The following is an 18,547-nucleotide window of genomic DNA, read 5'->3' as shown; positions in this document are numbered from 1 at the left end:
CACTGGTCTGAAGCTACTACATAGTTCCTTATCCTTCCCTTCCTTTGGAATCGTAGTAATTATGGCTTCTTTCCATGAGGGTGGCATTGTTCCTTTTTTCATTGTGTGTCTAAATGCTGCCTCTAATATGGGCCTCAGTTCCTGTCTAAATGTTTTGTAGGCTATAGTTAATGTTTTATTTTTTACAGTTTTTGTATTTTTCTGACATGGGGGCTCAACAATAAATGACAATCAGAAATGTCAAGTTGCATGTTGTTATTCTAACCAGCTTAGACCCCTACGCTCTGCATCTTCTGGCCGCCTCAGACCTACTCCTATCCAAGCTCCGGGAGAGTCATCAAAGAGAAGTCGCCTATTCTCAGTCCTTGCCCCACAATGGTGGAATGAACTACCCACCCCAGTTAGGACAGCCGAATCACGTCCAATCTTTCGCCGTCGACTAAAGACGCACTTCTTCAACCATTATCTGAATAAAAAAATATATATCTAACCCTAACTAACCGTACGGTCATGCACTTGTCCTAATAAACTAACCTACACTGTAGCACTCAACAACACTTTGATGAACATTGTTGCTCAGCTGATAAGAGTTGTGCCCTTCCTGATGGCTTGTCGTACAGAACTTGTAAGTCGCTTTGGATAAAAGCGTCAGCTAAATGACTAAATGTAAATGTAGTTCTGTTGCATTTCCAATTTATTTATGTAAATTATAAATTGATCAGGTATCGATAAGGGTATTGATAAAGAATCGAATCGATAAGCAGAATCGATAATGGAATCGTATCGATAAAATCCTATCAATTCCCATCCCTAATAACACTACACACGCATATCATAATGTTTACAGCAAACTGTAGTTGATCACCAGGTATGTTTTATTAACGTAGAATAATTCATATAAGAAAAATGATAGGGACATCTCTTACCTTTCTCCACTGGTTAAAAATGCCAGGAACTGAAATTGAAACTTGCTGTGCGCCGCGGTGATATGTGTTTATTATGAAATGACAATTGCGTGTTGACACGCCCACTGCGCGAAGCCTCCTAAATAACTTTTTCCAGTTTGCCCATATCTATTATCTATGACTAATTCTATCTATTTTTAGGGGCAAATGCGATTGAAATAGTCACGCTGTGGTTACATGACGTCATTGCTATTTTAGAGCTGCTCTACCGGTAACACGGTATAGTCAAAATCCATACCGTAGAGCAAATTAATACAGTTTATACCGTATACCGTTTATACCGTCCACCCCTAGCTCACGCTGCCCCCGATACTTCCTGTCTCTGCTGTACAGGCGTCACCCAACCGACCTGTAGGAGTCACTGTCCACAACATCCAAATTACCACCCATCGACTTCCACCCACTGACTCTGCCAAATGAGCCAGTACGACGGTCGGCCCAAGTCGAAGGCAATGCTGAGACTGGGATTCGATACCGGAGTCTCTTGCATTGGTGACGAGCACAATCTCCGCTACGCCACCCAGCCGCACCACCCACCAGGAGCTTTGAACACCAATTATTGATCCGAGACCACTGTCCAGGTACTTTGACTGTATTAATAGAGCAAACCGACACCAATTCCCGCAACCCGTCCTCTGCGACACTAGATGAATGTCTAAAGTTACCCAGAGCGTCTGTCAGCACACCTTCCTCTCCTCTGCCTGAAAGAAACATGATCTCTGTGGCCTCCGCTAACTAACTAAAGTAATTTATGTTTTTATAATTACAGGACAGGAGACCAAGACCGTCTGTGACCCACCTGTAGCCGTTATGCTACTCTAGAAAACCCAATCAAAGCCAATAGAAGATGTGTATAGAGTGTCGCCACCCATGAGTCTTCCACCTACAGTGCTTTCAAAATGACACCCAAAACTGCTGAGATATCAATCCCCTTCTCCTTAGACGTTCAGCCATTGTGTAGTGTAGTGTGATGAGTGCATGGCAGCCATTGAGCCTGCGTAGCCCCAAGGTTGGTGCTACACAGGTGAGAGAAGACACATCAGGAGAGAGGAGACAGAGAGGAGACACACTAGGAGAGAGAGAGGAGACACACTAGGAGAGAGGAGACACACTAGGAGAGAGGAGACACTAGGAGAGAGAGGAGACACACTAGGAGAGGACACACACTAGGAGAGAGAGAGGAGACACTAGGAGAGAGAGAGACACTAGGGGTGCACAGATATGAAAATTGGCCACCGATACCGATTGTTCAACTAACACAATCGGCCGATACCGATACTTGTGGCAAAAAATAAGTATTTGTAATTTTTTTAATGTTTTTTTTTATATATCTTTTTTAAAAAAAATTTAATGAAACTACTGTATATTTGTATGTGTATGTTTGTATTTGTAGGCCTCTTTACTTACTTAAAAAAAGAAAACATCAAGAAATATGTTTATGGTATCACTATCTCCCAGTATCGTCTGGCGGCCTGCAGAGGGATACTATTTTCTCAACCAGAGCTTTCAACCAATGCAATGGAACCATTTTGATTGACAGTCGATTCGGCCAATTACGCCACACCGTTAGCACCCACCTCCTGCTGTTCTTACCACCAATCGGCAAGCGTTTATTCATTTTCTACTTCGGGGGCATGCCGCCATTGATCTGCTTGCGAGAATGCGAGTCAAACTCAGAACCACAACAAGCTAATACGTTAGCTGCCCGGCAGTGCCCGCCGACCAGCGCTCCACAGGATGCCCAAACGAGACACAATGATTTTACTGCAACAAATGTTATAATAAAACAAAGCCTTTCTATACATTTGTCTGGTTGAAAACTTTATTAACAGATTGCAGAATGGGTAGTTGGGTACGGAATGGAACCGAGCTATGAACGGCTTTCTTGCTATCTTCGGGTAAATACTATGCTGATGTATTTGAACGTGTAACTAACTATATAACGTTAATGCCACAAAACGAATGTTTGTGTCATTTTAACAGCAGATACTTTCTTAAATGCCATCCTCCCGACAGAGCGGTGTTGATGGGGAGCTCTGATGGGTTCGCTTGGTTGTGTTATTAGCATTGAACAGCTAACCGAAAGCTAACGTTAACTAATGTTAAAGGTTTAGCCATAACGTTACGTTGGCTAAAGTTGGGGCTATTCATAATCCAGCAATAATGGCTGCAGACCTGCTAGCAAAGTACAGCAAGTTGTCAAAGGAGTATTCCAACGTAAATCACATTTTCACCAGTAACGTTAGTCTTCTGCCTCCCGGTAGCTCATGCTGCAACGGAATGGAACTGAGCTATGAACGGACTCGGAGTAATGCCTTGCTGCTATGGGTAATAATAATATGCTGATGTTATTGTCCGTGTAACACTAACTATATAACGTTAATGCCACAAAACGAATGCCTTGTTAATCATAAGTAGTAACTGATGCAGTAGCTTGTGTGTGTGTGGGGGACGGCGGGCGTTGTGCAGGTAGGTCGCGAGTGAATATTTTTTTTTTGCCTTTTGACACTACACAAGATGGTTATTTATCGGCGACTGCTATCGGCACATTTGAGCTTATATCGGTATATCGGTGCACCCCTAAGAGACACACTAGGAGAGAGAGGGGAGACACTAGGAGAGGACACACTAGGAGAGAGGAGACACACTAGGAGAGGAGACACACTAGGAGAGAGAGGAGACACTAGGAGAGAGAGAGGAGACACACTAGGAGAGAGAGGATACACTAGGAGAGAGAGGATACACACTAGGAGAGGACACACTAGGAGAGAGGAGACACTAGGAGAGGACACACACTAGGAGAGAGGAGACACTAGGAGAGGAGACACACTAGGAGAGAGAGGAGACACACTAGGAGAGAGAGGAGACACACTAGGAGAGAGAGGAGACACACTAGGAGAGAGGAGACACTAGGAGAGAGAGGAGACACACTAGGAGAGAGGAGACACACTAGGAGAGAGGAGACACACAAGGAGAGAGGAGACACACAAGGAGAGAGGAGACACACTAGGAGAGAGAAGACGCACTAGGAGAGAGAGGAGACACACTAGGAGAGAGGAGACACTAGGAGAGAGGAGACACACTAGGAGAGAGAGAGGAGACACACCAGGAGAGAGGAGTTGAGTAAGTGAGTTAAATGAGGACAGTATTATGAGGAGTATTTGTGTTTGGTTTAAAAAATAAAGCAAACTATTATTTTTTGGAACAGCAACCGGTCTGTTTTTTTTTGTTTTATTCTGCAACCCCTACAACTGAAACTGCCACAACGACACAACGTACAGGGTTGGGTAAGATAAGATATTCCTTAGATAAGATAAGATATTCCTTAGATAAGATAAGATCAAATGTTCCTTTATTGATCCCGTTGGGGAAATTGGAGAAGGGGATAAGGGAAGTATACTGTAATATAAAATGTATACCATCATGGATCCATGCACAACGTATGGATTTTTGTTATACCATCGTCCATGATACACATCTTAAAAATAGATATGCATTACATACACTATATGTATTTATTATAGTCTTTCAGCAGCGCTGTTAAAATGTAAAAGAAAATAGACCATAAGAAGAAATAGCATCATATGAGTGAGAGTGAGAGAGAGAGAGAGAGAGTGAGAGAGTGAGAGAGTGAGAGAGTGAGAGAGTGAGAGAGAGAGAGAGAGAGAGATTCCAGCTCCTCCCGGGCAGCGTGTCGATGTGTCCTTGAGCAAGACACTTAACCCCTAATTGCTCCCGATGAGCAGGTTGGCACCTTGCATGGTTGCCTCCGCCGTCGGTGTGTGAATGTGTGAGTGAATGGGTAAAATGTGAGTAACAAATTGTAAAGCGCTTTGGATATATAAAAAAGAAATTTAAAAAAAAAAACAATACAATTTCTTGATTCAGAACAATTTGATCAGAAAAAAACTTTCAATGCAAATGGTTGATTTGAATTTCAAGGACTTTTTAAACACCTTATAAAAATAATTGCTGTTTAAGGAATTCAAGGCCTTGACTTTGTAAAAAAGCTAGCACTTTAAGCACTTTAACACTTTCAATGACCAAAACGTGATAAGACGTTTTATCAGCCCAATGCCTGAATGCCCACGACGACAATTATCGTTTTATTAGCGATCTGAATTCATATTTCATCAACCGAGTCTCCCGTTGGTATGCAGCCCCTGTAGGAGCTCAGATGTGAAAAAACCGCCCCCTATTGTCTCCCAGATGGTAATGCACCCTTTTGGAATGGACTCAATGAAAATGGATGAGAAAAGAAAAATCCGGAATCCACATTTTACTTCTCAGGCATGTAACCCGAGCCGATCGGATTCATTGTGGAGCCTCAGAACAGCGTGGAATACATATGTACAGTATGTAGCGTTGGATCAATAAAAGCGATAGATTTTTGGAATGGCGATCAGGAATTGGAATGATCTTTTTGGAGAACATCTGATCTGAGGTAAGGAATCGATTTTTCAGATCGCCTATATAGCGTGCATACGTACTAGGGGTGGGAATCATCAGTTTCATCACGATACGATACGATATCGATTCTTTGGACAACGATACGATATTTGCCGATATTACAAAGTCTGCCACGATACGATACGATTCAATTCAGGTGCCTGCGATCGATATGAGGCGATATTATGTGCCCATTTAACACAATCAGTCACATTTAGATCAACTAAAAAAAGGCTACGGAAATATCAATTGATGTATTTATTTTTGAGCTCTTCCAGACATTTAAATGAAAAACAATCTATTGTTTTTAATACAAATAGACCTCCTGTTCACTTTTGTTTTTATATATTGAGCTTTAACACACACACAGACACACACACACACAGTCCCCCACAGCCCCCACCCCTCCTCCTTCCAAGTCCCCTCTTCACTCTCCTGTTCTCTCTCACGGTTAGCTGCTTAGCTTTTAAGCAGCCAACGCGACGTTCATTTAGATATTTAACGCGACGTTGGCATAAAGGAATGGCGACGATGCAACGCCTGTTATATGCATTTGACCCGTTGCGGGGAAAAAACTGCACAGACTTATATCGGCTCGCAAAATAGACGCTCTGTAGTGCTTTACAGCAGACGCAAACACTGCTGTAATGTCTACACGGAGTTTCACAATACTGGGCGCCGGCGGATATGACTCGCAGGGATTTTCAAAATAAGAGTATCGCAATATGAATCGATCTTTTTACGTTGCGTCGATCCTATTTGATTATTGATAATAGATCGATATATCGATCTGGATTGATGTATTGTCCCACCCCTAATACGTACAGATATACTATCGATAATCTAGCGTTTATTTGAAAACGATTCATAAATAGGCAGAAAAATGACAGTTTGTGTATTCTAGAATATTCCGGTAAAAGGCGATCATGGAATATTTATATTTTCCTTGAAAACGAGGGCTTTTCAAAATGCTATAAAACGAAAATGAACTGAAAAAAACAATCCGCTTCGACAATGTTGACTGGAAAACAAGTCATTGATAAGCGACGGGCAGATTAGACACATTTTAAAACATAGATTAGGCGTTATTAACGCTAACATTGAAGTGGATGGTGGGCATTCATGCGGTAAATCAAGATTAAGCTTGGGCTCTGAAAGTGTTAAGGACCTTGCGCGAACCCTGTACTACTACTACCTACTATACTAATGTGTCTTTACTACTCTGCACTAAACACTGCAGGACCCAAGTTTCAACACTGTTTGGTGAACATTGTTACTCAGCTGATAGAGTTGTACCCTTCCTGCTGACTTGTTGTAAAGAACCTGTAAGTCGCTTTGGATAAAAGAGTCAGCTAAACAACTAAATGTAAATGTAGAGAGAGAGACGGCGAGAGGGAGAGACAGAAAGAGCTAGAGATAAATCTGCCCTACACACATCTTACTAAATGAGTTTGCCAACTTGCTTGCTGTTAAAAAGGGAAGTGATTCAGTCTAAGGAGCAGAGATTCGTGTCGACATATTGCTTCCTTTTTGGGACGTGATGGTTTCCAACAGCACAGTCAGCCACCCAGGAGCTTCTTTCACTCTGGGTTGCCAGGTTGCACAAAACAAATTAAGCACTGCATAGACAGATATTAGATGGTCTCTCAACACTCTCAACGCAAATCTCACACAGGAATCCATATGTTACTATCAAACTGTCCACCACTGTGACTTTCATTGTTCTCCAATATGGAAGGGAAAGTCTCATACATGATTTCTGATCTTTCATTTGAGTTTTGACACCACTACAGATGCGTTTGGATGGCACGTTAAACCGAGGTCCGAACCCCGGGCGCCTATCAATTCCCAAACATGTCTCTGATATCAAGGCCACCTAATCTCACCCCCCCCCCCCCCATAATTGGTTGGCTGATATCAATCCCTGTCTCCTGAGACTTTCAGCTGATGTGTGTGTGATCCTCAAAACACTGCACTGGCTCCCCGTGGAATACAGGATTGTAGGGGTGGGGGGGGGGAATCGATACGTAGTAGTATCGCGATACTTTGCGTGGTGATACTGTATCGATACAGGGACGCCAAGTATCGATATTTAATTATTCATAAAAAAAATTAAATTTAAATGTATAAGGAAGTTGCATTGTTCATTTCAATACCTGTAATAGTACAGTAGTCCACACACACACGTGCATTCAGTTAAGTTGGAATATGACTAATACAAACAGTTAAGTTTGTCAGGTACATGCAACACAGATTACAGTGTTTACATCTGTCTGCTTGAGAAAATACCATGTTCTGCAATAAAAATTATTGAAGTGAGATGAACAGACTGAACTTTATTTTATTAGATAAAACATGTTGACAGTTTTACTTTGCAGTTGAAAAAGGTAATAAAATAAAAAAAATCGCAATATTAATATTGCAATACTATATATTTAGTATCGCGATACTATCGTATCGTGACGCAAGTATCGCGATCGTATCGTGAGGTCTCTGGCGATTCCCACCCCTACAGGATTGTATATAAGGTGTCCCTCCTCACCCCTAGCGTTGCCTATTTTATACGTTTTTTTTTACCCATGACTGTTGTTCCTCCTCTCCATCTAACCTCATAGTCAAATTTGCAGACGACACAACAGTACTTGGCCTCATCAAAGGAAACGACGAGACCTCATACAGGAGGGAGGTTGAGCGACTAGTGGAGTGGTGCGATGGTCATAACCTGTCTCTCAACCCCACGAAGACCAAGGAAATGATCATTGATTTCCGCAGGACTGGTGACCTCAGCCACTCTCCACTCCTCATTGGAAATGAGGAGGTGGAGAGGGTTTCAAAATGTAAGTTTCTGGGCGTGACTATGTCTGATGACCTGTCCTGGGGGCGTGTATCCTTTCCGCAACGGAATTCGGTTTCCGGGTTCCTCTGATTGGCCGCGACCCCCACGTGACCCGCCCCCCTATCCACCGCTCTGCCGCTGCCGTGCGCGGCAGAGCGAGCGGCCGCGGACTCGCTCGCTTCCTCAATTTATACGCATGGAAGTATTGACTGAATGAATGAATGAATGAAAACTTTATTTAACAGATTGCAGAATGGGTACAATACAGTACGGCTCAATACACACAATTGTTAAGGGGATGCAGATCTGAGAAAGACGTTTGTCTTGTTTACATCAGGTTCCCCCATTTTCAATTCATATAGAACGACTACGCCGTAACAAATCATTAAAAAAAATATACCGTTAACTGGAATATGTTGTGCCTTTACACATGTTGGATTGTGTAATTGGTTTGTCATGACAAACGAATAAAAAAAATCCCGATTTACCCGCTGGCTACAACAACACTCAGTGACTGCATGTAGTCAGAGCCAGAGCTCAGCGATGCCGCTCGCGGCAGCACATTCTCGCTTTTTATTTGTTTGTCATGACAAACCAATTACATAATCCAACATATGTGTAAAGGCACAACATATTCCAGTTAACGGTATATTTTTTTAATGATTTGTTAAGGCGTAGTCGTTCTATATGAATTGAAAATGGGGGACCCTGATGTAAACAAGACAAACGTCTTTCTCAGGTCTGCATCCCCTTAACAATTGTGTGTATTGAGCCGTATGGTATTGTACCCATTCTGCAATCTGTTAAATAAAGTTTTCATTCATTCATTCAGTCAATACTTCCATGCGTATAAATTGAGGAAGCGAGCAAGTCCGCGGCAGCGGCAGAGCGGTGGATAGGGGGGGCGGGTCACGTGGGGGTCGCGGCCAATCAGAGGAACCCGGAAACCGAATTCCGTTGCGGAAAGGATACACGCGTCCTGGGGAATCAACATTACCTCTGCTGTGGGGAAAGCACAGCAACGCCTCTTCTATCTGCGGAAGCTTAAATGGGCTAAACTCCCACAGGGACTGATGGCCAACTTCTACCACTGTGTCAGCGGTCGGATGGCGTAGCGGAGATCGCGCTCGTCACCAATGCAAGAGGCTGCGGTCTCGACTCCCTGAGTCAGCATTGCCGTGCGGCTTGGGCCGATCGTCATACTAACTCGTTTGGCTGATTAGCGGGAGGGAAGTCGAGGGTAGTAATCTGGCGTTGTGGACAGGTCAGGTCTGGGCGCCTGTTCAGCGAAAGGCAGGAAATGGTGAAGGCAGCGTGACCTCCCACGCGTTACGCTTCACCAATGAGAGTCCTCGCTGCCAGGTGAGAAGAGAGCCACTGGCTGTCTCCGACCGCATGTGTCGGAGGAAGCATGTGGTGGACTTCAGGGTTCCCTTGTACCGACCAGTAGGAGGAACATGCGCACAACAACCAGGTAGGGGAGGGGGGAATTGGCATAACGACTAAATTGGGATGGGGAGAAAAAATAGAAAATCAGGTGGAGAAAAGGAGGATTAAAAATAAAGAAATAAGTCTACCACTGCGCAGTAGAGAGTGTGCTCACGTACGGACTACTGGTGTGGTTCTCCAGCTGCACCAGGGCAGAGAAGAAGGCCCTCCACAGAGTGGTCAAGGCAGCAAGGAGGATCACTGGAGCTAGCCTCCCAGATATCTCCACAGTCTTCACCTCCCGCTGCTAGGGATGCCTGGAACCGTGTGCCTCCCGTGACTTTCGATTCCCTTATCGCTGCCAGGTTTTCAAAACAACGTTAGCGTTAGCATGTAGCCATGGCAGACTTATTTGATTCCTTAAGGGCTCGAAATTGCCTGGATTTTGGTAATATGCTCCCGAAATGCTCCCGCTGTTTGGCTACTTCTTTTTTTGATCCACTTTTTCTCCCATTTTCTATATTTTCTCCCATCCCAATTTCGTATCATCCAATTCAACCCTCCCCTGTCACGAACGCTGTTTCTTGCCTCCCACAAGCCGGCTGCAGTGAGGACTAAGTCATACATAGCACAAGTCCCCTCCGGTACTTGAGGTAACAGCAGTCGCATCTTTTCACCTGCGCAGCTCGATCTCTCAGTGTTCGAGGAGTAACGCGTGGGAGGCTCACGCTGCCCCCGACACTTCCTGATTCTACTGCGCAGGCGCACCAACCGACTTGTAGGAGTCGCTTGTTCACAACGTTCGATCCCCACCCTTCAGTTTTTCCCTCCCCGTAATACGGCCAATGTGTATTACTGCGGACGACCAGCCAAACTGAAAAACAATGTGGAGAGCTGGATTCGAACACGCGAATCCTAGCGTCTCCACACTGGTGGCGAGTGCCTTAGACCACTACACCACCTAGCCGCCTACTGTTTGGCTACTTCTATGTGCAGTGAAAACTACTTGAATGCTTTAGAACCTAGTCATTGATTTAGGTCAGGGTGAGCTAAAATTAGCCGCGGAGCTAACGCTATCTAGCGTGAGCTAACGCTATTTAATCAAGCTCACAAAGAGAGATAAACAGCTGACAGCGGATAGTACAGGTACAAATACAATAAAACAGCAGGTGGGGGCTGTTGTGTAAACCTTGTACTCTTTAGTTCACATATAATAAGAGCTGCAGTGTTTATTTACAAGTCTACACTGTAAGCCAGGAAGTACCATGGTGGTGCAACATACAAATGTGTCCGTGTAGCAACACAAGCCAATACATTAAAGGACAGGGGCCCGGGGAGGGAGCTCTGTCTCTGTGTGTGTGTGTCTGTGTGTGTGTGTGTGTGTGTGTGTGTGTGAGACAGAAGTCGGAGGAATAACAACCTGTTATTCAATAGATTAAATTAGTTTAAGAATAAAAAAATAAATACATTTTAAAGTGTAGGCTATAGTTAATGTTTTATTTTTTACAGTTTTTGTATTTTTCTGACATGGGGGCTCAACAATAAATGACAATCAGAAATGTCAAGTTGCATGTTGTTATTCTAACCAGCTTAGACCCCTACGCCAGGGCTATTCAACTAAATTGTTCAGGGGGCCACATTGTCAGAAACCCAAGGGGCCAGGGACGGACTGCCACGGCGCCTCCCCGTGCTATGAATATATGTACACTTGACACAACACGCAACCACATTTTCACAACTTTTATTTAACTACATTGCAAAAGTAGTATACTTTTCAAAAAAAGTGCTTCATTTATGTGCCACATCTGCAACATCTCCTGCAAAAAGTGCTTCATTTATGACTGTGCAACAACTGCAACATCTCCTCTTCAACATTTCAATATAAAAATAAAATAAAAAAGAAACAAGTGCATGATGTGCATCTGAACATTCTAACACCAACACTTGAACAAAAAAACACATTTATAGTGCAGCTGAGCTTATGAAAAAGTGCTTCATGTCTGTGCAACAACAGCAAATCACAGCATCTTATTAGCACTTATTGTCCACTCTTAACTCTCAAACATCAGGGGGGTGGGGGGCAGACAGGCCTAGCCTACATACACACATCTAATGAGAGCGATTGCACTTCTTTGACTGGGCAATGGCAGAGAAAGAGGGTTCATAGGAAGTGAGGGCTACCCGCAAACAGTGATGCAAATGCTCATTTGTCAAGGAGGCACGGTTGCTTGTTTTAATGGCATTCATGTGAGAGAAACTGGATTCACAGGTGTATGTTGAGCCAAACATTGTTAGCACAGATATTGCCAGCGTTTTTATTTTGGGGAATGTCTTGACTTTATCCAAAATGTTGTGGTGGATTCATTCTCAAGTGCCTGCTTCAGAGCAGATGATGCTTGCATGTCAATTATTTCAAGTTGCAGGAGACCTTCATCAATGTGAAGTGATGCAAGGAACTCTTGTCCTTTTGTGGAAATAGCAGCTACATTGGCAAATGGGTTGCTCACAAAATGCATCAATTCTCTGGACATGTCAAATTCATCAAATCGACTTGCAAAGTTTTCCCTCAATTTATCAATGAAATCTGTCATTAATTGAGTGACTTTTGGCTCAATTGTGCGTGTTAAGGTTGACATAATAAAAAAAATCATGTAATCTTTGGCGGGCCGGTCAGAATCATCCCGCGGGCCGGATCTGGCCGCGGGCCGCCAGTTGAATAGCCCTGCCCTACGCTCTGCATCTTCTGGCCGCCTCAGACCTACTCCTATCCAAGCTCCGGGAGGGTCATCAAAGAGAAGTCGCCTATTCTCAGTCCTTGCCCCACAATGGTGGAATGAACTACCCACCCCAGTTAGGACAGCCGAATCACGTCCAATCTTTCGCCGTCGACTAAAGACGCACTTCTTCAACCATTATCTGAATAAAAAAAATATATATCTAACCCTAACTAACCGTACTGTCATGCACTTGTCCTAATAAACTAACCTACACTGTAGCACTCAACACTTTGATGAACATTGTTGCTCAGCTGATAGAGTTGTGCCCTTCCTGATGGCTTGTCGTACAGAACTTGTAAGTCGCTTTGGATAAAAGCGTCAGCTAAATGACTAAATGTAAATGTAGTTCTGTTGCATTTCCAATTTATTTATGTAAATTATAAATTGATCAGGTAGCGATAAGGGTATCGATAAAGAATCGAATCGATAAGCAGAATCGATAATGGAATCGTATCGATAAAATCCTATCAATTCCCATCCCTACCCGCTGCCTACGTCGGGTGAATAACATCCTACAGGACCAGTACCACCCAGCACACCATCTCTTTCAACTGCTGCCCTCTGGTCGAAGGTACAGATCCATCCAGTCCGGAACTAGCAGACTGACCAACAGCCTCTATCCAGGGCTCTACAGTGCGACCAAATTGCTCGCATATGCCCCTAAAAATATGTGTGTGCGAACCGTAAAACTCAATTACGCGCACGGTGTGCGAGTACAGATTACAGCCTCTCGTCTTTTTTTTCTCCGCCGCGAGAAACGTTAAAAAACTACAAGTCCCACATTGCACTCAAGCCAACGGTCCAATCACAGTAGAGTGACGTGACTGGTTTCAAGAGAAAGAAAGCAAATGACCAATCGGAAGCTCTCATTTGGCTTGTTTACTTCCTGAAACTAGGGATGCACCGAAAATTCGGCTACCGAAAATTATCGGCCGAAAATGGTTAAAAAGGCTCTTTCGGCTTTCGGCCGAAAGGGTTTTTAGCACCGAAAATATATGACCGAAAGTCAAATAACGTGTTGTTGTGATGACGTCATCAAAACGCGACTACAGACATACCGGTAGCATCATAGATATCTATGGTAGCATGCGCAACATGTAACGTGAGCAGCTTGGCAGCTCTTCCTGCATTCTACAGCCTGTGATAACTAACTCCTCTTGGGAGTAGGGATGCCCCCCGAAACCCGGTTCTAAACTAAATTAGAAAAAACCGGAGTATTGATCAGCTCCGACGTTAACGGTACTGCTATCAGTAGTCTAGGAGCGGATTAGCTACGGAGCTAACAGTGTACCATCCACCTGCGACGCAACGGTGGCAGCAACAGTGGACACCGAGTAATGTTAACGTTATGACGAGTTCATACTACACTACACGTATGAACTCGACATAACGTTAACGTTACTCCGTTTAAATGAAGTGTTTAATTAGCAGCAATCCGTTGTTGAAAATGTATCGTTAAACCGAAAATGGAAATGCGAGGACAGGAAGTCGTCATCAATCGTTGTAGTCTTTTAGTCTTAACAGTCTGGAATTAATGTATGCATTCAAAAGTGCTGAATAAATGTTTTATGGGCCCATAAGTGATTATTAATATTATTTAAGTTAAGTTTAGCCATAATCATGTCTTTTGCCATAATCAGGTAGCTAAAAAAAAATATATATATATATATATATTTATATTAATCATTTTCGGCCTTTCGGCATTCGGTTTTCAGCCAACTATTTCCTATTTTCGGTATCGGTTTCGGCCAAGAATTTCCCATTCGGTGCATCCCTACCTGAAACGCCACCATTGAGATATGCAAGAGTTTCCAGAGACATGTAACTTCTAGTCTTACCAATAGCAATATATTTTAGAACACCTAGATTTAGCGATAACAATACTAATATAACGTTAATGCAACAAAACGAATGCCTTGCTTTGTTAATCATAACGTTGATGCAGTAGCGTATGCCGTTGTGTTGACTGTAACGGACATGATAACAACATAACACTGTACACATTCAAATTGCGATAATCAATTCTAACATTTTCAAATCGATGCAGTTGAATTTCCCCCTTAGGATCGATGCATTGTTACACCCCTACACCAAAGTCACTGGCCCACTGTGTATCTGTGTGTATAATAACTTGGCTAGCGTTATGAACAGCAGAGGTGGGCAATAGGGTCCAGCTGCAGCGCCGGACGGCCAGAGTGCAAGCGGTGTGATGTAATTGGCAGACTCGACTGTCAATCAATGGTCTACCTGACACGCAAACTCATAAACAATGTTTCTGTACTGGAGGTGTACAGTATTTCAATAGGCAACCCTGAAAGGATTATTTCTCTAGAAGAGCAACACAGCCAAAACATAGGCATTGTATGCATAAAAGGGGCAAAAGCTAAAGTTAAGTGACTGTTACTTTTGTAGCAGTAGTTTGATTTGATAGTTTATTATTTTACAAACTGGGTCACAGCCCTGTTCACCCTATCCTCTGTCATCCTTCCTAGCTGCTAGGGTGAAGGGACTTGGCTTGGCTGGGACCGGTGGTGTCTAGAGGGAGGAGGGGTGGGCTGGGACATGGTGGCTGCAGCCTCAGCCTGCCGAATGGCGATCTATAAAAAGTTGTCATCTTTCAAATATATTTGTAGCTAAACAATTAGCTAAGCAATTATTTATTAGCCTATTCGTAATCATTCGTTATTAGCCTAGCTAACTCCGTATTATCTTGGCTTACCTGCAGTGGACGTGTATGGAGATGGAACACTGCGAGCAAAGCAGTCGAAAAAACGGCGCATTTCTGCAGACTAATGTTATGTTTTGACAACAGATGTTTTAACAAATTGCTTGTATTGCCACCCATACTTGCAAATGTTTTATTGCACTTGTGGCAACGTGCGTTGTCGGCATCGACTTTCGTAAAGTGTACCCAGACTTTCGTTTTGTTCTCTCAAACGGAGAGATCACACGGAGCCAGACAGGCCCCTCCCTGAAGTACCCGTATGTGTATTTTCTGTGAGTGTGAGTGGCTCGCTGAGTCGCTGCGGCTCGCTTTTGAGAATAGATTAACTGCGTCAATTGTATTCAGGGGGCGAAATTAAAGCCTGCTGCCCGCCAGGGGCGCTCAGTTTTTACCTTTGGCGTTTGCCACTGGGGGGTCTGCCCGCCGTGTGGCGTGTAGACGTGTAGTTCATAACGATACTCTTATTTTGAAAATCTGTGCGGGTCTCATTTCCGCTCCAAGCGCAGCTCCAGTCATAATATCGATGGCTCCGGCAGTTAGCAGCATTCGGTTCGTATGATACTCTTATTTTGAAAGAAACCGTGGCAACGAGTCATATCTGCCCAGCCCTGCAGCGGGATACTATTGGCTTCTGCTCGTATCAACACAGAGGCAGTCTGCTCTAGTCTCCATGAGCTACCGTTACTGTTTAAACAATGACCCAGTCAACTATTCACTTTTAGTTTAATACATGACGAGGCATTGTCTAACGGTATCTAGCTGGCTAGCTACTGATATCAACAAATGCTCCAGCAATAGTCGACTCGAGTGCATAATACCTCCGTTCCCTCGTTAGCTAGCTCACGTTAGCTAGCTCACGTTAGCTAGCTCACGTTAGATCTATATGTCCCAGTAAACTAAATTGTCTTAACGTTACCTAGCGGGCTAGCAGTAGCTACAGATAGCTCCTGATATCAATGTCTTATAACATTGATTCAATGCGTATTGTAGCTGAGGGCTTTATGAATGTGATTTGACCAAAGAACCCTAACATTATACCAATAGGGTCCAGCTGCAGCGCCGGAGAATCCTTGCATGCTGAATGTAGAGTATTAGTATAGGGTCCCGCTGCAGCACAGGAGAATCCTTTTTGGAGCTGGAGGCTACTAGAGTACACACAGACAGTGGAGCTGTTTGCAGATAGCGAGCATTTTGACGTATTGCGTGGTGGCGATGTCTCGCAGATAATACAACTACAAGTATGATTATATAATATATATTTTATTTAAAAAAAAAATTTATATAAAATATATATTTTTTTTTTAATCAAAAAAAATTTGGCAGGTAAGAAATATGCTTGGCGGGTAGATTCTTCCCATCTACCCGCCACTGGCCGGTGAGTCAAAAAGTTAATTTCGCTCCCCGATTGTATTATCGCGCGATAATAGTCCGCCGTTAATGGCCCAGCTCTAATATATATATATATATATATATATATATATATATATATTTTTTTTTTTTATGAGTTTAAACCAATGGGGTTTTTCTTCACAGTTGCAGATAAAGATTAGGCTACACTAATATTATACTATTGAAGGATTTGGGGTGCTTTTTCAATGTATGTGATGTATAGATTGGGGGAGATGATCACAGCTAAAACGGTGAGATTGAAATGTGCATGGAAGACGGTGATAGAAGAAGCGGTTCAGAGGCAGTAGCCAGCAGAATGTTTAGCAGCCAGCCCAATGTTTTGCATTCCTTGTAAGAACACTGATAGCGAGTGTACTGTAGGCCCAGAGCAGGAGGGAGAGAGGTTCATCTTAATGAAAGTTTAATGGTGTTAAAGGTTATGCAGTTGTCATGACAGCACGTCGCATGACAACCAGAAGGCGGGCCGTCGTTGCTACGGCGAAGATCTATAAGTCGAACGGTGTTTCCGGGTGTAGGGCAGACTAGAAATCTGGGAGACCAAGAGCGAGTAGGACTGAGATCACACAGAAGACACTCTCTCCTCTCATCACAGAGAGGAGGGGGGGGAGAATGCCACATCATCATTAGCTTCGGCTAACGCGAGGAGGGTTAGGCTAAAGACCAGGCCTGAACACTATTGGACTGAATAACAAAAGGACGATAGACGAACACACCGAAAGATCATTAGAATAGACTCTTCAAGGACAATACAATCTGTTAACATCTGAGCTGAGGTTTCTGTTTATCAAATAAAACCATGCTTTTCCTTGTAAGGTATTTCACGTTGTCGAAGTGTCGGATTCTTACGGAGGTGGAGAATTATTGTGGTTTATGGATTGCACTAACGGGGGAGATAGGATCTTATCAGCCAGTGTCGTAGACGTCAGGACCATTAAAAGTACACAACGCAGAGGAATTGGATGGAGAGCCAAACAGACGAAGACGTGATACTGGCCAGTTTGATCAGGATCTAACACTATCATAGTATATGACTTGTCATACATTTTTTTATAAAACATTTATCATAAATGATGTAGCCTATCTGCATCCGCTTGGCGGTCAGCACTCCATCAATACGTCACCATCACTTTCGTACCAACCGTGCCCTTATTGGATTACTTATGTTGACGAAACTGATGAGTTATATTCATTAAAGAAAGTTAATTTAATAAAAAAATCTGATTAATCACTTTATTAAAATTGAGGATTTAGTTTGAGGATATATTATAAAAAGAAATTAAATAAAAAAATATATATATTAGAATTGTATAACTGTATAATTGTAAAACAGGCTTTGGGGAAACAGCTCTAATGTGCACTGACTAGACCATTCCGGTTTGCCCCGTGTGATGATCGCTGCCTTAGAAGATTCAAAGCGTCACATGATCCTGGGAAGAGAAGGGAAAGCGTTCCTCTGCAGAAGAACTTACGGTGAACGGCACGCGGTCCAGGCTGCCCACAGAGAAACAGCTGTCCCCGGGGTTAACGGCGCCGGTCAGGACCTGATGGAGATTCATGCTGTCCGTTTATAGCACCACCTCCTCCTCCTCTCTTACTCCTCCTCCTCCTCCTCTCTTACTCCTCCTTTCTTCTTCCTCAAAACGGGCTCCTAATCCAGGTCAGGCTCACGAGAAACCAGGGCGATGATGATGATGATGATGGTGATGATGTTGTCATCCTGCAGTCTCTTTAACAAAGTCACTCCGGTATCTCTCTGTAGGCCCCCTCCTGTGGGGAGAAAGAGAGAGACAGAGAGAGAGAGACAGAGAGGTGAGAGAGAGGGAGAGAGCGAGAGAGAGAGCGAGAGAGAGAGCGAGAGAGAGAGAGAGGGAGAGAGAGAGAGGGAAAGAGAGAGAAAGAAAGAAAGAGAGAGAGAGACGAGAGAGGGGAAAAAATAGAGAATGTCAGTTGCGTTTGT

At 43.5% G+C, this 18,547-nt stretch overlaps 1 protein-coding gene across 4 annotated transcripts in view; it reads right to left on the bottom strand.

Annotated features, from left to right (window-relative positions):
* The window catches only part of dmxl1 (Dmx like 1), a gene marked incomplete at its 3' end in the record, with an annotated part of 327,508 nt that extends 309,354 nt beyond the window's left edge, over positions 1-18,154 (bottom strand). For all 4 annotated transcript variants that reach the window (XM_084323717.1, XM_084323718.1, XM_084323720.1 and 1 more), the window contains exon 1: positions 18,060-18,154. In XM_084323717.1, coding sequence (XP_084179843.1) covers positions 18,060-18,146 — 87 coding nt within the window. In that variant the 5' untranslated portion in view covers positions 18,147-18,154. The remainder of the gene's footprint in view (positions 1-18,059) is intronic.
* Between the last annotated feature and the right edge of the window lie 393 nt (positions 18,155-18,547).

This window comes from Notolepis coatsorum (genome assembly GCF_963971535.1).
Source record: "Notolepis coatsorum genome assembly, chromosome: 10".
In the NCBI taxonomy this organism is placed as follows: Eukaryota; Metazoa; Chordata; class Actinopteri; order Aulopiformes; family Paralepididae; genus Notolepis; species Notolepis coatsorum.
This window is presented reverse-complemented; position numbering and strand designations above follow the sequence as displayed.